This window comes from Cololabis saira, chromosome 4 (assembly GCF_033807715.1).
Source record: "Cololabis saira isolate AMF1-May2022 chromosome 4, fColSai1.1, whole genome shotgun sequence".
Classification (NCBI taxonomy): domain Eukaryota; kingdom Metazoa; phylum Chordata; class Actinopteri; order Beloniformes; family Belonidae; genus Cololabis; species Cololabis saira.
The window spans coordinates 6,674,275-6,699,789 of NC_084590.1; the positions used below are offsets into that span (position 1 = coordinate 6,674,275).

A 25,515-nucleotide genomic window follows, 5' to 3' on the forward strand; every position below is an offset into this window, starting at 1 on the left:
AATAATTAAAGTTGCTGAGCTTACTTAAAAACGTACGGAAGAGTATCAGGGCATTGCAGGAAAAAAAATATTTGAGAGGGGAAGATTTTTTTTTTTATTCTGCACTTCGAGAAAAAAAGTTGAAATGTTGAGAAAAAAGTCGAGATTAATGTTGAAATACAATTTCAAGAATAAAGTTGAAATTTCGTGAATAAAGTTGAAATTTCAACATTTCAACTTTATTCACGAAATTGTACTTCAACATTAATCTCGACATTTCGACTTTTTTCTTGACATTTCGACTTTTTTCTCAACATTCAACTTTTATAGCGAAATTGTACTTCAGCATTAATATCAATACTGTATTTCTACTTTTTTCTCAACATTTTACTTTTTTCTCGAAGTGCAAAATGAAAAAAAAATCTTCCCCTCTCAAATATTTTTTTTTCCTGCATGGCCCTAATACTCTTCCGTACGTTTTTAAGTAAGCTCAGCAACTTTAATTATTTTGCCTTGTTTAAACACTAGATTGATCTTACAATGATTCTAAAATATCCACTGGCTGTGTTATGAGTGGCGTGAGCTGCACCGAGGGTTCTTCAGAACCAGCAGAAAGCCGCCCTGACGTGGCTGTGACAGAACCGCTGTATTCATGTCTGGAAACCTTCAGTCACCAGTGAGGAGTGAGAGTTATGTGGAAATACATTTCCAAACCAGGTGTAAACACCCACACTGGTTTTGTGGTAGGACTGGCTGCCACTGAAGGTTTCTGACGACGCTTCACCCTCCCAATTCTCAAGAATCACTTTTAGTAAAACATTTGTGAGAACTCAGAAAATTGCAAGGAAACATCTCAGATGACATGTATCAGTTTTGTAACTTCAGTGCTTCACAGTGAAGAATTGAAATATTTATATCTAGATTTTATATTTATATATATTTTTTTATATTTGAGAATGGCTCGTCTTATCCTCCATGAATGCTGGATTTTGTAGCTTGTACAGACAGAATAAACCACAAAAATCAGATAAAAAAAAAGAAGATAAACTTAATTAAACTTAAAAAAATTCCTCCCCAGCAATGTGAAATAATATTAATTGCAGTTATCGCTGCCAAGATGGACACAACCACTTTTTAGCTTAAAGTGGCATGAACCATCACCATGGAAACATGGATTGAACTAACTGAGTAGCACCACAGGGCTCTGTATCAGGGCCTGTGCTTCTTTGATCTAGCATGCTCACACTCAGCTTGTCTTGTGTTAATCACTACAAATGTCAGTTTTATGTCCGGATGTCATTCTGATTTATGTTTATTTATGTTCCTAATCGGTATTGCGGAGTTATTTTCTGTATTTATTTATCTTTGTTGAAAAGACGTGCTCCGTGTGCTCCAGCTGAGGAGCAGATATCGGCAATATCGGAGTTTCTCACAAAGCTCATCTCCACTTCTTTGATGGAAGCAATGAAAACTCTTGAGTAGAAATGACTGAATCCACACCATCTTTAAAGGGCTCATATTTTGCCTTCTTTTTAAAAGTTGAGAGTGCTTTCTGAGGTCTTAAAAGGTCCAATAATTAGCTGATCCCTACGGAAGAGTATTAGGGCCATGCAGGAGAAAAAAATATCTGAGAGGGGAATTTTTTTTTTATTGTGCACTTCGAGAAAAAAGTTGAAATGTTGAGATTGATGTTTAAATACAATTTCAAGAATAAAGTTGAAATTTCATCTTTTTTATCAACATTTCAACTTTATTCACGACATTTCGACTTTTTTCTCGACATTAGGACTTTTTTCTCGAAGTGCATAATGAAAAAAAAATCTTCCTCTTCTAAAATATTATTTTTATTTTTCTCCTGCCTGGCCTTAATACTCTTCGGTAAAAACGTGATAACAGTGGCTTTAATATTCAGTTTTTCCTCCGACTCAGATCTGACAGTCAGCAATTGTCCGATGTGAGTACTGCATCTGCAAGTTTACCCACAGCAGCTTTGTGAAGCTCAGCACCGTCAGGAGCTGAATCAGCCACGTGTTTTCTGAAAAGTGGTTGTAATCCGTGTTGCACATGAGCTGGACTGAGCCTTGAAGATGCTGGAACCCACAGCACATCGTAGTATTAGATAGGGCTGGGTTTCCATTCAAATGTCAAGAATCGATTCAATTCCGATTCTTAAGATTCAGAATCCATTATCAGGATTTGATTCGATTTGATTCGATCCGATATTGATTTGGGTTAGTGTTATTAAAACTGTTTTTGAGCTGTTGCATGAATGATATGACTGTCTAGTTCTGCAACATATTAATACTAGTATTATATTGAGATTCAACAGCAAGTATTGCAGCTAATGATGCTGTAAGGACCAATCACCTCCCAGAATGCTGATAGAACTGCTTTCAGAAACATCTTGGTGCAGAATTACCAAACAGATCCAGGGAGGAAACAGAGGAACTATGAAATGGGTTTTGTTTTTTCCCACATTCCGTAAAATTTTTTTCCATTTTCGAATTTTTGAGAATTAGGTTTTTAGCATTTCATGCAAATATAACCCCAAGAAATTATATAAAGCAATGAAATATAAACAATTTATGCAATTATAACTGAAAACATTAATGTTTTCATACTTTTAAACATATTTAAAGGTAAAAACATGGCAGTAGTTATTCTTGTGTCCAACAAAACATTCATTTTTGGACAAAAACAAAAAAAATTTCAGAAGTTATTTTTATGAAATAAATAACTAAGAAATAAATAACTCAAATAAGCCTTTAAATATCCATTTAAAGTGCAAAAAAGAAAGAAATGGCAACAGCTCAAAAGCGCATGTTTGAATTAAATGACGTGACTACTGGGATTAAAGTTCACCGGGCGAAAATGTAATAATGAAAAAAAATACGAATCGATTTTTAGGAATTTAATATGAGAATCGATTTAGAATGGGAAAACTGATTTTTTTCAACACAGGCTTAGTGTTAGAGCCCAGTCCTGCGGTAACGGCTGTAAACTCTGGTCGGGTCACGCCACGTCTGTTTCACCTGTTTTGATTTCAGCGCTTGACTTGAGCATGTTTGCATTCAGCCCACTAAGATAACTGGTTAAAATTAAACCATTGTTTGTTACCCTTTGACTCCTACGGTGATAACTGAAATGTATTTATTTAGATATTGTATTTCTCATTGACATATCATTGCAGTGTAATGAAAGATAGTGGTCCAATGGCAGGAAAACTGACACCACCGACATTCAAGAAGCAGACAGTGAACAACCTCACAGGACCAAAACAGGCCGCTCCCAAAGAGGTACGAGCAGCACCAGGCACAGAACGCCCATATCAGTGACTCATCTGCAAGTCTCTGAACACCACCTTTTACAGGGAGTAGGGAGATCTTACAGGGAGATCTTTTAAGCTGGGCAGACACTGTGCGATATTCTAAATCGTTTGATTCAGCCCCATCTCAAACTGCACAACTAGATCGCTGAGTTCAAAAGTTCACAGCCCACGATTTATGGTCTCACACTGTACGACCCGATGCTCTGATGCTCCGTCTGCTCACACTATACGATCATAATCCTCAAGTCGGACTTCTGTTACTGGAACTGCAACGTCAAAAAGAAGTGGAAGAGGAGGAACCCCGAAGTGGAACACACCGAAGATGCTCAGCAAAAACAAACGCGCTGCCTTAAGCCTGAATTATGGTTCCGCGTTAAATGGACGGCGTAACCGTACGGTGCGGGTCGCCGCGTAACCTACGCCGTAGGCTCTGCGTTGGTGTAACGGAACCATAAATCAGCCTTTAGCAATTTGTGCCATTCTGTGTGGTGATACATGAAAAAAGATTAGACAACGTCGTGATTGGACAAGGAATTGGCTGGGCAGACGTGGGAAATGCGGTCTTTTTTTCTGCTATTAAAACATGATTTGTATTGTGAATTTGCAACACTTTAAACTACAAATAATAGTTTTTGACGTGACATCAGAGATTGTGAATGCTCTCTGTGAAAGGATGAGGCAAATCGGGTCGTAGCTGCTTCAACTGTGAGATTCCTTCACGAGGAGCGACCAGGATTTCAAACACGTTTGATTTTCTTGCGAGCACACGATTCGTGATCGTGAGCTCGTCGTGAGGTGTTAATCTCTCGTCGTGAGGTGTTAATCTCTCGTCGTGAGGTGTTAATCTCTCGTCGTGAGGTGTTAATCTCTCGTCGTGAGGTGTTAATCTCTCGTCGTGAGGTGTTAATCTCTCGTCGTGAGGTGTTAATCTCTCGTCGTGAGGTGTTACTCTCTCGTCGTGAGGTGTTACTCTCTCGTCGTGAGGTGTTAATCTCTCGTCGTGAGGTGTTACTCTCTCGTCGTGAGGTGTTACTCTCTCGTCGTGAGGTGTTACTCTCTCGTCGTGAGGTGTTACTCTCTCGTCGTGAGGTGTTAATCTCTCGTCGTGAGGTGTTACTCTCTCGTCGTGAGGTGTTACTCTCTCGTCGTGAGGCGTTACTCTCTCATCGTGAGGTGTTAATATCTCGTCGTGAGGTGTTACTCTCTCGTCGTGAGGTGTTACTCTCTCGTCGTGAGGTGTTACTCTCTCGTCGTCAGGTGTTAATCTCTCGTCGTGAGGTGCTACTCTCTCGTCGTGAGGTGTTAATCTCTCGTCCTGAGGTGTTAATGTCTCGTCGTGAGGTGTTACTCTCTCGTCGTGAGGTGTTACTCTCTCGTCGTGAGGTGTTACTCTCTCGTCGTGAGGTGTTAATATCTCGTCGTGAGGCATTACTCTCTCGTCGTGAGGTGTTACTCTCGTCGTGAGGTGTTACTCTATCGTCGTCAGGTGTTAATCTCTCGTCGTCAGGTGTTAATCTCTCGTCGTGAGGTGTTAATCTCTCGTCGTGAGGTGTTACTCTCTCGTCGTGAGGTGTTAATCTCTCGTCGTGAGGTGTTACTCTCTCGTCGTGAGGTGTTACTCTCTCGTCGTGAGGTGTTACTCTCTCGTCGTGAGGTGTTACTCTCTCGTCGTGAGGTGTTACTCTCTCGTCGTGAGGTGTTACTCTCTCGTCGTGAGGCGTTACTCTCTCATCGTGAGGTGTTAATCTCTCGTCGTGAGGTGTTACTCTCTCGTCGGGAGGTTTTACTCTCTCGTCGGGAGGTTTTAATCTCTCGTCGTGAGGTGTTACTCTCTCGTCGTGAGGTGTTAATATCTCGTCGTGAGGTGTTACTCTCTCGTCGTGAGGTGTTACTCTCTCGTCGTGAGGTGTTACTCTCTCGTCGTCAGGTGTTAATCTCTCGTCGTGAGGTGTTAATGTCTCGTCATGAGGTGTTACTCTCTCGTTGTGAGGTGTTACTCTCTCGTCGTGAGGTGTTACTCTCTCGTCGTCAGGTGTTAATCTCTCGTCGTGAGGTGTTACTCTCTCGTCGGGAGGTGTTACTCTCTCGTCGTGAGGTGTTACTCTCTCGTCGTGAGGTGTTAATCTCTCGTCGTGAGGTGTTAATCTCTCGTCGTGAGGTGTTAATCTCTCGTCGTGAGGTGTTAATCTCTCGTCGTGAGGTGTTACTCTCTCGTCGTGAGGTGTTACTCTCTCGTCGTGAGGTGTTACTCTCGTCGTGAGGTGTTAATCTCTCGTCGTGAGGTGTTACTCTCTCGTCGTGAGGTGTTACTCTCTCGTCGTGAGGTGTTAATCTCTCGTCGTGAGGTGTTACTCTCTCGTCGTGAGGTGTTACTCTCTCGTCGTGAGGTGTTACTCTCTCGTCGTGAGGTGTTACTCTCTCGTCGTGAGGTGTTAATCTCTCGTCGTGAGGTGTTACTCTCTCGTCGTGAGGTGTTACTCTCTCGTCGTGAGGTGTTACTCTCTCGTCGTGAGGTGTTAATCTCTCGTCGTGAGGTGTTACTCTCTCGTCGTGAGGTGTTACTCTCTCGTCGTGAGGTGTTAATCTCTCGTCGTGAGGTGTTACTCTCTCGTCGTGAGGTGTTACTCTCTCGTCGTGAGGCGTTACTCTCTCATCGTGAGGTGTTAATCTCTCGTCGTGAGGTGTTACTCTCTCGTCGTGAGGTGTTACTCTCTCGTCGTGAGGTGTTAATCTCTCGTCGTGAGGTGTTACTCTCTCGTCGTGAGGTGTTACTCTCTCGTCGTGAGGTGTTACTCTCTCGTCGGGAGGTTTTAATCTCTCGTCGTGAGGTGTTACTCTCTCGTCGTGAGGTGTTACTCTCTCGTCGTGAGGTGTTACTCTCTCGTCGTGAGGTGTTACTCTCTCGTCGTGAGGTGTTACTCTCTCGTCGTGAGGTGTTACTCTCTCGTCGTGAGGTGTTACTCTCTCGTCGTGAGGTGTTAATCTCTCGTCGTGAGGTTTTAATCTCGTCGTGAGGTGTTACTCTCTCGTCGTGAGGTGTTAATCTCGTCGTGAGGTGTTACTCTCTCGTCGTGAGGTGTTAATCTCTCATCGTGAGGTGTTACTCTCTCGTCGTGAGGTGTTACTCTCTCGTCGTGAGGTGTTAATCTCTCGTCGTGAGGCGTTACTCTCTCGTCGTGAGGTGTTAATCTCTCGTCGTGAGGTGTTACTCTCTCGTCGTGAGGTGTTACTCTCTCGTCGTGAGGTGTTAATCTCTCGTCGTGAGGTTTTAATCTCGTCGTGAGGTGTTACTCTCTCGTCGTGAGGTGTTAATCTCTCATCGTGAGGTGTTACTCTCTCGTCGTGAGGTGTTAATCTCTCATCGTGAGGTGTTACTCTCTCGTCGTGAGGTGTTACTCTCTCGTCGTGAGGTGTTACTCTCTCGTCGTGAGGTGTTAATCTCTCGTCGTGAGGCGTTACTCTCTCGTCGTGAGGTGTTAATCTCTCGTCGTGAGGTGTTACTCTCTCGTCGTGAGGTGTTACTCTCTCGTCGTGAGGTGTTAATCTCTCGTCGTGAGGTGTTAATCTCTCGTCGTGAGGTTTTAATCTCTCGTCGTGAGGTGTTAATCTCTCGTCGTGAGTTTTTAATCTCTCGTCGTGAGGTGTTAATCTCTCGTCGTGAGGTGTTAATCTCTCGTCGTGAGGTGTTAATCTCTCGTCGTGAGGTGTTAATCTCTCGTCGTGAGGTCTTAATCTCTCGTCGTGAGGTTTTAATATCTCGTCGTGAGGTGTTAATCTCTCGTCGTGAGGTCTTAATATCTCGTCGTGAGGTTTTAATCTCTCGTCGTGAGGTCTTAATATCTCGTCGTGAGGTCTTAATCTCTCGTCGTGAGGTGTTACTCTCTCGTCGTGAGGTCTTAATCTCTCGTCGTGAGGTTTTAATATCTCGTCGTTACCCCACGTTTACTACACGAGGCACGACCAACGATTGGGTTGAAATCCGGCCCGATCCAAAAAATAGTCGCACAGGTGGAAAATCGGTTCAAAACGAGTCGACAATCGCACAGTGTCTGCCCGGCTTTAGAGAAGGAATGGATGGAGTCATGTTTTATTGCTGTTGTGCTTTTGAGACTCTCCCGTTTGAGCTGGCTTCATAAACATACAATTTTAGATTGTTAAATAATGTGGTGGTGTGGTTGTGTAAATAATGTGGTGGTGTGGTTGTGTCTCCTCTCCTTCGTAACAGATGGAGTGTACACTTTCAAATGAAGGCAAATCTCCACCTACAAAGAAAAAGACTCCTCAAACCTCAACCGTGGACTCAGCAGGTGCATTCGCAGCTGCAGCTGCAGGTACGGAGCCCCACAACATATTTCTGCTTTAAAAACGTACGGCCAAGTAGCCCCCCTCCTATCCTATGTCGGGTTTTATTGTTTTATTTTTAAAAAAAAAGATGTAATAGAGATGTGACGCCCCCGGCCTCCTCCTCCCTCTCATCCGGGGGAATCCCAACATCAGGGGATCCACCCCTGGACCCCTGATGTTCCAACATGGGGCTTGTTCTGGTCCAACATCAAAACACAACAGAGGCCCAATCCCGCCCTCTCATAGAGCCATATGAAATCCGTGTTAACGGAATCGCGGACGGAATCGCGGAAATGACCAATAAAAATGGAATTAGAATAAAACGCGGAATATTACAGAATTGGCCCTAATCTGGGTTTAAATTCAGTTTTCGGGAGAAAATGGAACATTAGAAATCAAGTGAAGACGGTGGAGCGAGCTTAAGCCACGCACGCGAACGCGCATATACACAACACACACGTGCTGCTGTTTACATCATGATCGTCAAATGGTTTTACATTTTAATTTGAAGGTTTAACAGGATGTTCAATGTGTTTATGTGAGTTAAGATAACTGACCAGCGTCCTCCATGCAGTTGTGCTGTGTGTTAGGGCGGAAACAGAGCTCTCTGATTTTCACAATAAAATGGTACGGGCGTGTACTTCCACTTCCACAGTGCTCCACAAAAAACAATGACATCCAAGCGAGCGGCTCCCTCCCCTCTAGGGTCTGCAAAAAAGTTACGGAACTCCACGCTAAGTGCTACATACAGAGCAGAGCAGTACGCTGACTTCTATGCATCAGGCAACAAGCTTTTTTGTAAATATTGTCAACATACGGTGGACTGGACTCGAAAAAACACGTGCGACGATCACATAGCCTCCAAAAGCCATGTAAGGAACAAGGAAAAACAACGTGCTTCTCAAAGCACACCAGCCCTGCAAGACTTAGGCTGTTTGCGCCGAGTCTGATATCCCTTTGAACAAGCTTAAGAAGCTACGACCGTTTCTAGTGAAACACTGCAAGCAGGGAGGATCGCTGCCCGAGAACGAAACGACGCAGTGATTCTTAACCATAGGGCCGCGGCCCACACTTGGGCCGCGAGCGCCATCTAGTGGGCCGCAAAGATTATTACAGGGGAAGAAAGAAAAACTGCAAAACTGTTCAATTGTTAAGATGTGTTTATATTAATTTATTATAAAAATGTGTTGAGACAATTAACAAAGAAAAGGGGAAATTCAAACTGCTGGTAAATAAATAAAATAAGATAGCATTTGAAATAAAATAAAATCTATTTTATTTTTAAGAGAGAAAAATATGTGTAATTAAAGTTACACATGTTAAGTTGCAAATATGTACTTTTTTTAATATAACAGTCAGATGCAGATGTTGATACAACTATGAGGCTACTTGAATATATATATATATATATATATATATATATATATATATATATATATATATAAACATATATATTATGATGTTCTGGACCTTCGCTTGAGTAAATTTTCTCTAAATGGACCTCTTAAAGTTGAATACCCCTGCTATACAGTGTTAATATTTAACTTAAATATTTAAGTTGCTGCCTGCATTGTTGCATAGTTTGATGCATTATTGTTGTTCATTTGTGCACTTTATGTTATTTTTATAACAAAACTCTGAGGTGGAGTGTTTATTATTTATTATTTCTCTTTAAAATGTAATTGAACAGTATTTCACTAATTTCAGGCACTTTAAACATTAAATGGACTGTTATATTAAATTGTGGACATTTATTCATTTCCACTTACCAGACACTTTTTTTAATGGTAAAAATGACGATAAAAAGCAAAATACAGAATTCAGAAATATTAAAATGGAAAAAACGGAATTTGAGAAAAAATAAAACGGAATTGGGCAAAAAATAAAACGGATTTCATATGGCTCTACCCTCTCAGGTAGCTATTCCCCCCGTCAGCGTTGACGTCTCCCAGAAGGACAATCAGCACTTTCCAGCTCACTCGCCACAGATTCCAAGCAGAACTCCAAATTGTTCAGAAATAATTTTATAACCCTTTCCAGATTAGTTTTCAGTAACAGTTGCTTCTAGTGCTGGGCGGTATGACCAAAACTGTATATCACGGTATTTTTCAAAATTATATCGGTTTCACGGTATATCACGGTATTTTTTTTTTTCATGCACAACTGGGTGTTAACCACATTTTCTAATGATTTGGAAAGGAATTGCTGCAGTAAATTGGCTTAGAATGGCCTATTTTACTGTCATGAGGAGGAAATATTGTAGAAAAACATTAATGTTCACACTAGTATAAATACAGGTTTGCATGGCCTCACGTGTGCCGGCGCTAGGACCCCGCGGACGCATGGTGTGTCGTCGGGCTGTGTTTTCCTTCAAGCTTCCCTGCAGCGTCACATGCAAACACAAACACACGTACCTGGCAGAAACATTTCTTTATATCATGTTGTCTGTCGCCCGCGATATTTTTTCATTTTTTGCCCGGCGCCATAGTTGGCTAGCTACAAACTCTATACATCCCATAATGTATAATAATATTCCCCCGCTCTCAGCAGCGGTACTCGCATCGTTAAGGCTGATTTATGGTGCTGCGTTACACCAACGCAGAGCCTACGGCGTAGGGTACACAGCGAGCGGCCGTACAGTGCACGTCACCGCGTACCCTACCGCGTAGGCTCTATGTCGATTTAACGCCGAACCATAATTCAGGATTTATTAGGCAACGAAGCAGGTTGACTCCCGTTGCAGAACAGCGCTACAGAGGCGCTCCTAAACGTAAATGATCATTGATTTTTATTTTATAGGCCTGGCGGGGGGTCTCGTTGGCCTGGCGGCCCCGCCAGGCCCATACAGTGGTAGAGGAAACACTGTCCAGCGGCGCTACGTTCCGCCGCGCGGCGCGGAATATCATAAGAAAAATAAACACCGGTATTCGGTATGGACCGCTATTCCGCCCAGCACTAGTTGCTTCTCTTAAACCAATGCTGATGTCTTTCCATCTTGTCGTTGGACTAAACAACATGTGAATGCACCAGACCAGCAAACTGCAGAGGCCAGTTTATTTGTACAGCACAAGGTAATTCAAAGTGCTTTACATCAACATTAAAAGCACCAAGACACAATTAAACAGTAAATAACAAATAAAATGAAATAAAATGATAAGAAAAGAGGTAAAATAATAAAAGGCACAAGTTGTTAAAAAGTAAGGGCAGTAGAGTACAGCAGATACATCTCATTCTTACAATGGCAAGAATTACTTTTTTATACGGTCAAAACGTACAAAGACCGGGTCAAATACAGAATTACAAAAGTAATCTGTAACAATTTGTACGGTGAATTAAACCATTTTGACAATTCCATGCCACAATGCCTGTTTCCTTATTTCTACGGAAGAGTATTAGGGCCATGCAGGAGAAAAAATATTTGAGACCGGAACATTTTTTTTTATTGTGCACTTTGAGAAAAAAGTTTAAATGTCGAGAATATTGTTGAAATACAATTTCAAGAATAAAGTCGAAATTTCATTTCATTTCATTTTTTTCTCAACATTTCAATTTTTTTCACGAAATTTTGACTTTATTCTTGAAATTGTACTTCAACATTAATCTCGACATTTCGACTTTTCTCTCGACATTTCAACTCAAGTGCATAATGAAAAAAAAAATCTTCCTCCTCTAAAATATTATTTTTATTGTTCTCCTGCCTGGCCCCAATACACTTCTGTAGATTTCACACAACTGACGAGAATTATGTTTTTATACGGTCAAAACGTACAAAGACCGGGTCAAATACAGTATTACAAAGTAATCTGTAACAATTCATGTGGTGAATTAAACCAATTTGACAATTCTACGTCACAATGCCTGTATTCAGGGCTTATCCATAACTTTGCCCGGTTTGAAAAAAATCACAAGTAGACGCTTAAATAACAAATAAAATAAAATGATAAGAAAAGAGGTAAAATAATAAAAAGCACAAGTTGTTTGAAAGTAAGGGCAGTAGAGTCTGGCAGGTAAGTATTTAATTTAAGAGTAGCTTCAGTAACCAGTAATGCTGACTATGATAAACATCTGCACACCTGCATGTGGTTGCAGTTGACCCTTTTTAATCCCGTATGAGCTGTCAGTGGGTACTAAAGGTTGCCCACGGGATTCAGTTATTTTCTTTATTTCATTTTTGTTACATAAATAATGTTGCGGGGAAAAAAGGCCCAACAATTTCTGCAATGAAGGTCAAAGGAAGGGGATGTGGTATCAACCGACTGCAGGTCGGAGAGGTCTGAAACAAACAGGATGTGTACATGTCTGTCCTGCAGAGAACATTCTCTCTGCTCTGCTGCAAATACACAAGCAGGAGACGTGTGTTTAAAAACCCACTGAGCTCCACAGTCCACACGTTTTTATTTTTTGGAGTGAGATGTAAAGAATAGAAGGTTGGGTTAGGGTTTGAAGATATAAGCAAATGCTGACGTCGTCTGTCCGTGTGCTCTCATCTCAGGTGCAAGCAGAGAGCTCAACATGCTGGTGGCAAACTTTGCTGAAGTCTTAAGGTATTCAAACATCTCCGTTTCACGTAGCTGAGGGTGGATGTGAGGGTGGATGTGAGGGTGGATGTGAGGGTGGATGTGAGGGTGGATGTGAGGGTGGTGGAGCAGTGAGCAACTCTAACCCTGGATTCACACTGAAAGCGTCAGAAATCTCCTGTGGTGGCCCAGGACTCCTGCATCGCTGCTTGCCAAAGTCTGTCGATGCCTGCAGTGGGTGGGGCTTTCAAGCTACGCTGCAGAGGTGGAGGGTTCCTACCATGGGCGGGGCTTCAGGGGGGGCCGGGGGGGGGTGGTGCAAGTAAAATCGTCATCAAAACCGTCTATCTAACGTCATACTTCATCATCGATCACTCGTCAACAGAGCAGTGATCCTACAGCATGAGCGGGAGTCAGAAACCTGAAAAGTGCTTGAATTTTAGTTTAAGTGCTTGAAAGTGCTTGAAATTATACTACTATCTGCTACTATACTATCGTTGGGACCATCCAGCCCCTCAACCATCAGTTAGTGTTTCACATGAGCAGTTCAGGTAAAAACAGCAGTCAAATCAGCAAAAATGTCAGTTTGCTGGATGAAATATATTAATTCTTGATAAAATAAGTGTGTTAGTGACAGCTCTGCTCCTGTACGCATGTGGATGAGTGTGTGTTTGTGTGAACATGAAAGTACAATCTGCATTGAGGCTTCTTGGTTTGGGAATCCCGGTCTGTGATTGGACGCTGCTTCGGCGTCGCAGCTGCTCATTTGCATAAAGTTCAGATTTTTCAACTTCAAATTGATGCTCCCGACCCCTCCGACACCTCCGTGGCCTCCGACGCCTCTTGCAGCGCTTTCATAGACAATGAATGGCAGCCGACGCCTGTGACGCTTTCAGTGTGAATCCAGGGAAAGCCTGGCAGCACAAACCGCTCAAAGGTGACGCGTGTTTGGTTACTTCCTGCTCTCCCTTGTTGCAGTGAGAGAGCTGCAGGCGACAACACCCAGATGAAGGAGCTGGAGGGCCTTCTGGTCCAGGCTCGGAACCTGGAGTCCCACCTGAAGGAGAAGAAGCAGCACCTGAAGCAGACGCTGGCTCTGATCTCTGATAAGCTGCAGGGTTAGAGGAGCCTCTGCCTCCCCTCTCTGGTTGTTCCTGTGACCCGCCTAGTTCCCACTCCCATCTGGAGGAGGGCCCTACTACACCCGTTACCTAGCAGGGAACGCATGCTGTTATTCACTCTTGGTTCAATAAAGGTTACATGGGTAGAAAAACATTTCATCTCTTTGACTCTTCTTAGCATCACTCACGCTGTGCTTGTGTCTGATGACACAGCAGATGGTGTTTTATTTACAACGTTTCTTCCTTCACACACAGTAGAAACAGGAAATATGAAGGAGTCTCATCTTTTTATCTAATTTATTTTGTATAAGTAGAATGAAAACATCCGATCCTAGTATTTTGCAAAACAAAAATTCAATTTTATTTATATAGCGTCTTTTACAACAGAAGTTTTACATAAACATAACATAAACAATGGCAGGTAAAAACTCCCCTAGTTGGAGAAAAATCTGCATCCACGATCCTGAGAAAAACTACAAGAACGATGAACAATGATGGCTATGAAATACTTGTAATTAATAAATGAAAATGGAAGAGAAGAAGGGTGAGAGGCACCGCCCAGTGGATCATGTTGGTGTCCCCCTGCAGCAGAGGCCTATAGCAGCATATCATGAAGCTATGTTTGAAACTAACTATTAGTCTTGTTCTATAGCTGCAGCTATGACTACTGACTCTAACACACTAGAGTTTACACTAACTAGAGGTTTACTGACACCAACTAGAGGTTTACTAACACTAGAGGTTTACTAAACACCAACTAGAGGTTTACTGACACCAACTAGAGGTTTACTAAACACCAACTAGAGGTTTACTAACACTAACTAGAGGTTTACTAACACTAACTAGAGGTTTACTAAATACTAACTAGAGGTTTACTAACACTAACTAGAGGTTTACTAACACTAACTAGAGGTTTACTAAATACTAACTAGAGGTTTACTAACACTAACTAGAGGTTTACTAACACTAACTAGAGGTTTACTAACACTAACTAGAGGTTTACTTACACTACCTAGAGGCTTACTAACACTAACTAGAGGTTTACTAACACCAACTAGAGGTTTACTAACACCAACTAGAGGTTTACTAACTTCAACTAGAGGTTTACTAAAGACTAGAGGTTTACTGACACTAACTAGAGGTTTACTAACACCAACTAGAGGTTTACTAACACTAACTAGAGGTTTACTAACACTAACTAGAGGTTTACTAACACTAACTAGAGGTTTACTAACACCAACTAGAGGTTTACTAACACTAACTAGAGGTTTACTAACACTAACTAGAGGTTTACTAACACTAACTAGAGGTTTACTAAACAGAAAGGTTTTAAGTTTAGTTTTAAAGGTGGAGGTGGTGTCAGCCTCCTTAACCCAGATTGGAAGTTGGTTCCATAGTAATGGTGCCTGATAGCAGAAGACCGTCCTTCAAATCTACATTTAGATACTCTAGGAACTACGAGTAAACCTGCACTCCGAGAACGGAGAGCTCTGCCAGGAACATAAGGCACTATCAAGTCTTGCAAATAATGCGGAGCTAAGCTGGGCTTAATATGCAAGTAAGGTGCAAGTTTGTAGGTCATGTGGTGCCACCAAAATACACTTTCTGTGCAGTCTGTGATTCTGTTGCATATTACCAACCTCTGGTTGGCGATAATGCTCAGAACGACTCATGTGGTACCCCCAAACATGTAAAACAGGAGTTTAGTTACAGTTTTGTTTTATTTAGAGTATTTACAGTGGCTTAAGAATGCGTTCGAAAATGTACGTCATCATCTATACACCATCAACTTTCCCCCAAATTTAGCCGTTTGGCCCAGCTGTACATTTCACTCATGACTTTTTCAAACTGATTTGCCAATAAAAACAGTTTTTCCTTAACTTCCTGAACCCTAAAACCCTCTTAACTTTATACTGGAGTCACACTGAGACATAAGCAACACTGCATGTAGGTGGAGTAATACATGAAAACGCAGCAGTAGATGCTTCCTACTTCACTACATAAGCCGGTTGAAGCGTAAACATGCTTAAATTGAAGCTCTTTGATCCAAATACAAAGGGAGAAAGTCTTAGTGTGCAATCTGGTTTCCCACAGTTACCCCAAATTTATCATGAGACAACAGCAGATATTTACAGTCACAGCGACCCCACGTGACCGCACATGTCTTGCTGCGTCCACACGTCTAAGCGATGGCGCTGAACGCTCCGTGGAAGCCGTATGGGATGTTGACCGGAACCTCGGCCCGGCCCAGCTCCTCAAACGTCTTTGCATCCAAAACCAGGAGGAACGTACTCTTGTCCTGGAACAAAACAACCAGAGGGCATCTTGTCAGGTCTGTGCCCCCCTTGTTAATCCTTTGTTTTTATTTTTTTTTACATTTTTATCCCAATTCTTTTTCCCATTTTATCACCCAGTGTTCCTACCTAAGTCAGTCCTGGGCATTGCTCCCTCTACCAAACCCGGGAGGGCCTACCTAATTCCCAATGAAAATGGCCATTCCGAATTAAACTTAATTCCAAAGTAAGTGTCTGGTTTTTTCCGATTTTAAATCTGAATAGAATTATTCTGCGATCATGTCTACACTCATTCCGAATTAAATTAATTCCGGTCTTTCTTTCTGCTTGTTCCCTCGCCCGTCTGTCTCCATGACGCTTATATTCCACGCTGGGCTGGTTTTCCAAACAAAGTTTCAAGATGGCAGCAGCAGTAAACGCTGGTCAAGAGCAGAGACCATTTATTTAATAAATAGCTTGGAGGACCTGGAAATTATTAAAAGAACAGATGGAAACAGGAAACATAAACATTTTTTAAGTTTTTCAAAGTTGTAGCAGCTAAGTTTGTTTTTATTCCGGTAGACGTAACTTCCGGTCCCCCCCTATCCAATCAGAACCTTCCCAACCCCCAGACCTGTAGAGGAATTGGAGAAAGCTCAATTCGGAATTACTATTTCCATGTAAACTCGAAGGAAAATAGTTTAATTCGGAATAATTAATTCCGAATTAAAAAACATCATGTAACCGTGGCCATTAGCTACCCAAGGGAACATGTGGAGAACATGCAAACTCCACACAGAAAGGCCCTTTCACCAACCCCACCCAGGGTGTGGGCACTGAATTCATGGAGGAAACTTAACACGCACTTCAGCGCCCACAGTGTCCCCGGCGGGAATTGAACCCAGGACCCTCTAGCTGTGAGACGGCTGCACTACCAGCTGTACCAACGTGCCTCCTCCCCATCCCCCCTTGTCAAAAAATTGTCCTAAATCAGTCCCCTTTCCAAGACGCGGGAGCTTGCCTGACCTTGTTTGGAGTGACGACCACGGACAGCACAACCCCATCGTCCTCCTCTGCTCCATCGGGGGAGGGTACAAAGACCGGCTCGGAGGGATACAGACCAGGATGTTCCCACACCTGAAGGAAAAACACTTCAGACATGGCATTGACTACGTTTACATGCAGTCAAAATTCGGGTTATTGCTAATTTTCCGGTTACAGAAACATTCAGAATATTCCGTTTACATGGTAATTAATCATTTGGGATATCTGGATCAAACCAGCGACGCACGGAGAACGTGATGACGCAATTACCGTCATTTCTGCTTCTTCTTCCTGTATCCAAATTCAAAACAAATGCTGCTTCGGCCAACTTTTCGCTCATCTTCTTGTAAATCTTGTTATCCCGGCACTTTCTACCTTCTACAAATGCAGAAATGTTCATATCCTTCATTACATTTATGAAGTGATTAGTCTCCTCCTGGTCTTGTGTTTCTCCGTGTTTAGAAGAACTTCCTGGACTCAAAAGACCAGGATTCCTTGTGAACAGAGCATGTGCAGAAAACAAATTCATGTTCCGTTTGATGGGGATATTCCGTTTGGCGTTTACATGACCCAATATTCGGGTTTTAAAAGGACTAACACAGGGGTCATATTGGGGTTTTTCTGGTTATTCAAAGGGGTTATTGGTGTTTACATGGCCGTGCAAATTTGGGTTATTGTCAATATTCGGGTTTTAAAAGGGTTATTGATGCATGGAAACGAGTACCGGACAGTCACCGCTTTCTTTCAGTTTTCTACTTCTCTCCCTCACTCTGAACAGAAGGGCAGCTCACCTTCATCTGTTTTCCCTGGATGTCCATCTTGATCAGGGTGTCTCCTACCAGGTGTCTGAAGCCACAGCTGTAGAAGTAACGGTAGTGATGGGTGTTGTACCTGCCATAGTTGATCTGGGGGAACTCCAGACCACCATAGCGATGGAGATCCTCCTCATGGAGATCCTCATGGGTGCAGAACACCTGCAAAGAAAAGAGAAAAATGTAAACACTGTGTTATTTGGAGATGTTCCTCCCGGTGACATACGTGGGCGTGTTCAGCCTCGTTTACCTTGTTCTTGCCGGTTCTGACACAGGTGGCGGTGCTGTCTGGGAGCTCGTTCAGGTCCATGTTGTACGGCGTAGCCTGCTCGATGTTGAGAGGCAGCACGAAACGCCGGGGGAAGGTTCTACACAAGGTGTTATACACCTACGGAGGACACGTGAGTCAACATCTTCATGCTCCATGTGCGGATCGTTTGTACAATCCACACGACAAATTACAACACGCTATACATGCATTAATTCCCGTATATTTAATTTTTCACAAGTTTCCAAAACATTTGTAATAGTCCAGGGGCCAGAGCCCAACATTTCACTTGTCAGCACCACTCAAGGTGACCAAACTTACTTATGATTTTTGAAAAGATCCATGACTATAGATGATATTTTATATGATAACCTTCCTGAGTGGCAGCTGGATCATAGTTATCAGCTCATGAAGTTCAGAAAATTACATTTTAGATGCTGCTGCATATCCTGGTTTACACTCATGTAAGGATATCTGTCAATGTTTTACAATATTGTCTTTGGTGTTATTTTAAAGGAAACCTTTTAAGCATTCATTCAAGCTAAGATGTGAATCTTTCTGACCAACATAGAGGTCACTGCAGCTCTTTAAACTATAAATAACACACATTTTTACACAATTTTCGCCTACATGATATACTATCTTTTATCCCTGTGTCATCTAGGAACAACAGAGACACAAAATACAAAAACTGGAATACTGACAGGACTATAGGGATACAGGAAATGTATAATATACCCCCTACTATATCATTGTTACAGGTCATTGTGAGCCTTAAACTAGAAGAGCATCATTAGACTCCTATGAAACTATAACAGCCACTAGACTAGGCTAATGTCACAAACTGATCTTTATCATGCAAATACACGACATAAAGGAACCACAATGAGATAAAGAACCAGCTTAGTTTTATAAACATTAGAGACACAAAATACAAAAAAAAAAAAAAAGAAAATACAAAAACTAGAATACTCACAGGACCATAAGGATTCAGGAAATGTATAATACACCCAATTTAGAATCATCAATTAACCTGAAGGGGCTGGTAACTTCATGAGCTGATAACTATGATCCAGCTGCCACTCAGGAAGGTTATTATACCAGAATATCATCTACAGACATGGATCTGTTCAAAAATCATAAGTAAGTTTGGTCACCTTGAGTGGTGCTGATATCTGGTCTGGAACATGGACTATAACCGTTCTGTCACTTTGCAACCCTGTTGAACAGAGGTGTAGGGACCTGCAAAGCCCACCTTGCAAAGGTCCTCTGCTTCAACCGGTCGGTCCAGGTTTTTGACGGTACAACGGTGTAAGCCGGTCTTGACTTGTTTACCTCATCAAGAGCTTCTCCAGACTTGCGCAGGTTCTGGATGTTGTAGTTGGAGATTGCCTGACCGTCATCTGAAGCGCACATGTCTATGGTCAAGAAGCCTCCCTCCTCGTAAGCGTTGATCTGGTGGAAGGTCGACAGCGGCTTGGCCAGATACTTGATGGGGCTCAGCTGAAGTGAAGAAGCAGGGATGAAAACGTTTAGAAGTGCGTTGTTTGGCGCTTCCTTAATGGTGCTTTTCCACTAGTACCTACTCAGCCTGACTCGACTCGCCTTGCCCTAGTTTATTTTCAATACCCAGATCATAAGTAGGATGTTGGAGTGAAGCTGCTGTGATGTACTCGATTGTGCGATTCGGCCAACCCCCCGACCAATCGGTGGCCTGTAGTGTGATGATGTCAGATACAGCCCGACGCTTAGAACCTCGGCAGAATAGTTACAGAAAAAGTATCTACTTGGCACGTTAGACCCCTGGTGGAGAAAAAACAAACGTGGAAGTGGAGTGGACTCGTGCTGAGTAGGTACTAGTGGAAAAGCGCCATAAAGCTTGAGATATACTTGCAGTTCTGACCGCGTACGCATCATGGCCGCCACACGTATCCTGCGTTCATTTGATGCGTCGACATGCACGTTCTCAAAAAGACACTGAACGCGTACGTGACCTGCAGTTCTGGCTCTGGCCGTGAGTGGCGCTGGTCCCGGTCTGATACCAGCTGGTCCCGGTCCTGATACCAGCTGGTCCCGGTCTGATACCAGCTGGTCCCGGTCTGGTACCAGCTGGTCCTGGTCTGATACCAGCTGGTCCCGGTCTGGTACCAGCTGGTCCTGGTCTGATACCAGCTGGTCCCGGTCCTGATACCAGCTGGTCCCGGTCCTGATACCAGCTGGTCCTGGTCTGATACCAGCTGGTCCCGGTCTGATACCAGCTGGTCCCGGTCTGGTACCAGCTGGTCCCGGTCTGATACCAGCTGGTCCCGGTCCTGATACCAGCTGGTCCCGGTCCTGATACCAGCTGGTCCCGGTCTGATACCAGCTGGTCCCGGTCTGATACCAGCTGGTCCCGGTCCTGATACCAGCTGGTCCTGGTCTGATACCAGCTGGTCCCGGTCTGATACCAGCTGGTCCCGGTCCTGATACCAGCTGGTCCCGGTCTGGTACCAGCTGCTCCCGGTACCAGCTGGTCCCGGTCCCCGTCTGATACCAGCTGGTCCCGGTCACGGTCTGATACCAGCTGGTCCCGGTACCAGCTGGTGTCGCTGGCGCCGTTTCCTTTGCCGAGATGCAACCAAAGCAATGTTATAATCTCCTACATCATCCAATGGTGTCATGTTAACTTGTTTGTTGTTCTAATCTGTTACTGCTACTACCACTGCTACTCAATATTTAATCACTTTTCCAACTGTTGCTCTGCTTACTGCCCCCTATCGGTCACCACCGGTACGACGCGCTCTCCTCATGTACTACGTGAGCGACGTTGCGGTTGGTGGTGCACACGTGAACGGACGTGAACGCAAGCACCAACAGCAAGTATATCCCAGGCCTAAGAAGTGAGGGTCCGAGTTTGAGCCGTACCTGTCCAGTGTGTTTGTGAACGAGGTGGAAGATGGTGTTGAGTTTTGGGTCCCAGGAGAAGCCGTCACTGATGCTTTTGCCTGTCAGCTTGCCTGTCGCAATTTTCAGCAGGTCCATCTTGATTGGCTGCTCGATGAACACCACGTAGTTCTCAGACATCGCTACAAAAGGATGGAGATGCCCGGATTAGTTTCAAGATCCGGAGAGGGTTAATCCAGCTGCTGCTGTAACCAGGAAGGATGAGCAGCTCACCAAAGCTGTGGTAGTAGGAGGGTTTGGTCTTGTCCCCTGAAGCTATCGAGCACAGCACTGTGGCTCCCTCCAGGGTTTCATCCTCTTCTTTCTTGCTTGGGGGCACTCGGATGATTTTGTAGTATGCTCCTGTTGGTGAAGATGCTGTTAGTTCCCTCGTGAAGCTTAGCTGCCTTGTTTCAAGCCCTGAAATGCTATTTCACACATATTTCACATGTTTTTCATACCATAGTGCCTTTTTAAAATACCTTTAGGAGTGTAGGAGTTCCCCATGTTGTACGTGGTTCCATCAGGCTCAGTGTGAGGGTGTGCAGTCGCTCCATTCACAGCAATAAAGTTGGTCCAGTCCACCTAATGAAGACAAATTCATCAGATGAGTGTGGAGACTGACAGTGGCCGGCAAGCCTGTCATAAATCCAGGTTGTTTTTCCACTTGTTGAGGACTTTCCACAGCAGTCGTGTCAATAAAGCTTCACTGAATGTTGTGCTACTGTACCTTCTGTTTTGTCTCCAGGTTCTCTGGATCCACCTTGTGCATGATGTTGGTCTCTGTGCTGACGTAGTAATCGCCCTTGTAGTTGACAAAACTGACGTTGGCATTGTCCGAGGCCTCTGGAAGGACAGATCACACGTCAACATGGCAATGCAGCGGGAAAAGTCTGCTTGGTTTTCATGCACTTGTAGGGGAAAACTCACTCGGTAACTCAAATCTAGACAGAAAACGCTGAAAGAAGTTCTTGCAAGGGTCTGGCATAGTGATGGTCCCAAACTCAGACACCATAATACGATTGTGCTCCTTGTTGGATTGGTAACTGTCGCTTGATAGGAAGCGACTTTTATAAGTCACCTGACCATCAGATATTTTGAACTGGTGCAGGAGAGCCATCCCATCGAACCAGTGATTAAACCTGGGGAGTATAGAGGAAACGTGAGCTTTGTAACCGTCTGTGGTACATTTGATAAACATTTGAGACGGTGTTCCCACCTCTGGTTACCGATCTCAAACTTCCCCGGCCCATTCCTCAGGAAGTTCCCCTTGATCCAGTTTGGGATTGAGCCCGTTATGTGGGTGCTGATGGGCTCAGGAGTTTCCTGCACTGAAGTCACAATCTTCTCAATGCAAGGCAGACCGTGCACATCTGTGAAGTGGCTGATGGTCTTTCTGGACTTGGATTTTTTGACTGTTGCAGAAAAAAGTTGTCAGTCTTAAAACATGCAAGATGACTTTCAAAAGACATCCCTGTTCAGAAGAAGTCAAACAGCCAAAGTTCCGGTCCGATGGGATAGTGCTTACCTTTAGTGCCCATCTTCTGGTGTTTGATGGTGTCCATGCTGGTGGTTGCGTGTTCTGTAGCCGTCCCTTTCTTTTAGTGCTGCTGTTTCCCCGGGATGGGCTTGCAGTTTTATACCATCCTCCAGACGTCGACGCCCCGGGAGATGGGCAGGCCTGGATGCAGCGATCAGTTTGTGCTTGTGTAAGCCTGTACAACACAGGCGTACAGCGGGATCACAAGATAACCAAAGTGATAACTGAGATAATCGCTTGACTGAGCAAGCTTATCACAAATAGCTCTTTATCTCACTTCAAAGATTCATATTTGTAAGATTTTGAAAGCAGAAAAGTTGCTAGAGGGATTTTTTTTTAATGGTAATAGCTGCACACAACACATCCTTTAATATCTGTTTTTGCAACCTTCTATTTCTGGAAGAATGAAAGCATTGGTGAATGTTTTTGTTCTCGTTGCGTTTAATTGAGTGCAGTAATGAAATGAGGACCCCATCCCTGCTCGCCACACGGTAAAATCCACCAGGTTCACAGTCCTTTCCTTGCAGAATCGATCAAGGGGACCGAGCAAGGTCATTTTTCTAGATACCCAGTCTGAGAGTGCCTCTCCATCACTATCCACTACTGGGTATCCCCAGTCAAGGTGGTGGCTGTTGAAGTCCCCCACATAGATGGCTGGGTGGGGTAGGACCTCTAAATCCCAGTAGGTACTAGGGGGCTTGTACATGTTGACAATATTGAAACCACCGATAGCTATGGTATCAGAGTAATGTGTTGTTGTCAAGTGGTTTGCCTCAGCTATGCCAAAACACACATCGTGTCACCTTCCATGTTTGGCATGCAGGGTACAGCACAGGAGGTCAAAGCCATTGATGGTGTAGCAACCTGGTGGGGGCTGGGCTGGATCTGGCCGGTGGGCCTTGCGTTTGACACATGTTCCCTACATTATCTATAAAATGGGCTCTGGTGTAAGTTTGTACTGGAGTATGAGGCTATTGTCTCTATAAACCACTTTGAATCAACTTTTTGTTGAGTTGTGCTATACATATAAACTTGCCTTGCCCAAAGTTAACGGATTCTTATCTTATGAGGAGATTTAACAGGCTCCCAACAACAGTCATTCCCTTAACAACAGTGCCATCAAGACTGTAAAGTAAAATCACACCTGGAGTTTTCATGCTAATGCCAGAGAAATTGCATCCATCTTACACCCGTCTGTATTTACATCAGATTATAAATAACCTTCAACCTTCACAAATGATGGCCTTGTCTGCGTTCTGGCTCAGAAACCAACAGTGGATCCACACGTAGTAATGTGTGAGTGCACTGTTTGTATTCGATTATGGTGACTGATGACCAGTGTTGGGACTAACGCGTTACAGAAACGCTGTTAGTTTTGGCGGTAACTAATACTCTAACGCATTACTTTTTAAATTCAGTAACTCAGTTACCGTTACCAAACTGTGCGTTACTTCGTTATTTCTGGCTACACTGAAGCTTTTTTTCCCCCCACATGCGGAGACCGGAGGAAACGTAGTGTGTGTGCTTTCAAAAACATGACCAGTCATGGCGAGCCAAGAGAGCAAGGAGAGTTTCACAACATGGAGATATTGTCATTATTTCGGTTTTGTCGAGCAGCACAATGACAAAAACATTTCAGTGGAGTTTAACCGAGGGACGTCTGTAAGCAGGTCCAACATAGAAAACATGCTACCTATTTCTACAGTGGAGTCACCCGCTTTCAGGCAGCTAATTAGCATGATAGCATGCTAATTAGCATGATAGCATGCCCAGGCAGCATGCGGCACATGGGACGGAAAACTTTCTCGAACTACTTGGATAAGGAATATACAAAAATGGAAAATGAGCTAAAGAAGACATTCGAAGTGCTGGACTACATGTCGACCACCGACATGTAGTCCAGCACTTTTGCCCTTTTATTCTGAATAATGGCCTACAGTATATTCAGCTTGTTAACAGTTTTAGTGTTATTTATTTCAGAGGTCATTAGAAAGAAAAAAAGGCTTTTATTATTCTATGTTTTAGAAAATCCCACATTTGTTCAGTTTATGGCTGACTTAAATAAATTGCCATTTAAAAATAGCTTTGTGTTTGTGTCAGATTTGTTTGTACAGACTATAATGCTTAGCAGATTTCAGTGATTTGAATGCAAATTAATTGAAACCGTCAAGTTGATCAACAGTTTTTATTATTCTCCATACAGTACCTGCTGAAATGAAGGCTAGAGGGGCATTAATGGGAGCATTTAAAATAATGTTGTTTTTTTTTAAGTAACTAAAAAGTTACTTTCCATAGTAACTCATTAGTTTTTGGTCTAGGTAACTGAGTTACTTTTTAATGAAGTAACTAGTAACGCTAACTAGTTACCATTTTTCAGCAACTAGCACAACACTGCTGACTGGCAGAAAGTTAGGGAGCTTTACAGAACTAATAAAAAAAAAAAAAAAAAAAAAAAAAATCGGCGGAGTCAGCGCAACAACCATGATTTTTAACCGACAGCGTCCCTACTTTCAGCGCCGGTGGAGCTCGGTTTGTGTCATGTAGGACAGCAGAGGCTCATCACAGCCAGAACTTTGTCCCCGGTCTCAGCTGTCCCGTCACGACTCTCAGTTCTGCTTCATGCACACTCAAATCATTTCATCCTGTAATGTGAAGCTCATTTAGGAAATTCCCACAGAACCGATGCCATGCCCTGCAGCAGTCACATCCCAGAGCAGAAAACCAACACAGTAATTGGACCGGACTCAAGTCAGCGGTTCCTCAAACATGGAAACTAACCCCAGCAAGATTCTGGAAGCATGCATGCAGCACACATGACACAACTGCACAAATGTGGATGTGAAAGACTGATACCAGCTACTTCTACTTACCGCAGAAGAAGAACTGCTCTGTCATGGAAATCAACAGGGTTTCATAACATTACGTACTGTTTTTTTTTTTACCAAAGCAGATAAACCTTGATTGGACTGATTTCATAGTTGCTTAGTCAGGCCTTTATATAGTCCAAAAGAAAAAGAAGAACTTTTGTTTACTATGTGTTACAGCAGTTGTAGTGTTCATTTGGACTTGAAGATGTTTTGGTTCTACTGCTACTTTTAGGATATTATGACTTGTTTTGGGTCGACTGCAAAGAAAGGCTTACTTGTATCTGTTTATCTGCGCTGCACAATACAACATAAAAGTACAAAAGTAGTACCAGACTGTAGCAGGTCCTAGTCCAAGTGAAATAAAACCTCAGGTGGACGACATGTAACCTTTGTCACTGGGCCGTTATTTCATATATGGAAGCCGGAGAGAAGAAAGTGAGGGTAACCTTCTGCACCCCCATGTTCAGCAGCTCATAGATACGTCTTCATCAGCAGGAATT

General features: G+C 43.3%; 2 protein-coding genes across 2 annotated transcripts; one reads left to right on the forward strand and one right to left on the reverse strand.

Moving 5' to 3' along the window:
• The first annotated feature begins 3,191 nt into the window (after positions 1-3,191).
• On the forward strand, positions 3,192-13,324 carry LOC133442196 (testis-expressed protein 12-like). The gene is made up of 4 exons (XM_061720144.1): positions 3,192-3,275; positions 7,533-7,638; positions 12,105-12,195; positions 13,147-13,324. The coding sequence occupies exons 1-4, from the start codon at positions 3,192-3,194 to the stop codon at positions 13,289-13,291; spliced, it is 426 nt and encodes a 141-aa protein (XP_061576128.1). The 3' UTR covers positions 13,292-13,324.
• Positions 13,325-15,393: 2,069 nt separating this feature from the next.
• Positions 15,394-22,173, reverse strand: LOC133442220 (carotenoid-cleaving dioxygenase, mitochondrial-like). Its single transcript, XM_061720173.1, has 12 exons — positions 22,133-22,173; positions 21,828-22,022; positions 21,539-21,750; positions 21,339-21,454; positions 21,091-21,193; positions 20,843-20,971; positions 20,591-20,751; positions 19,022-19,189; positions 17,669-17,806; positions 17,398-17,580; positions 16,589-16,699; positions 15,394-15,588 (listed from the first exon to the last, which is right to left on the reverse strand). Exons 1-12 carry the CDS (start codon positions 22,171-22,173, stop codon positions 15,472-15,474), a joined length of 1,674 nt encoding a protein of 557 aa, XP_061576157.1. The 3' UTR covers positions 15,394-15,471.
• Positions 22,174-25,515: the final 3,342 nt, after the last annotated feature.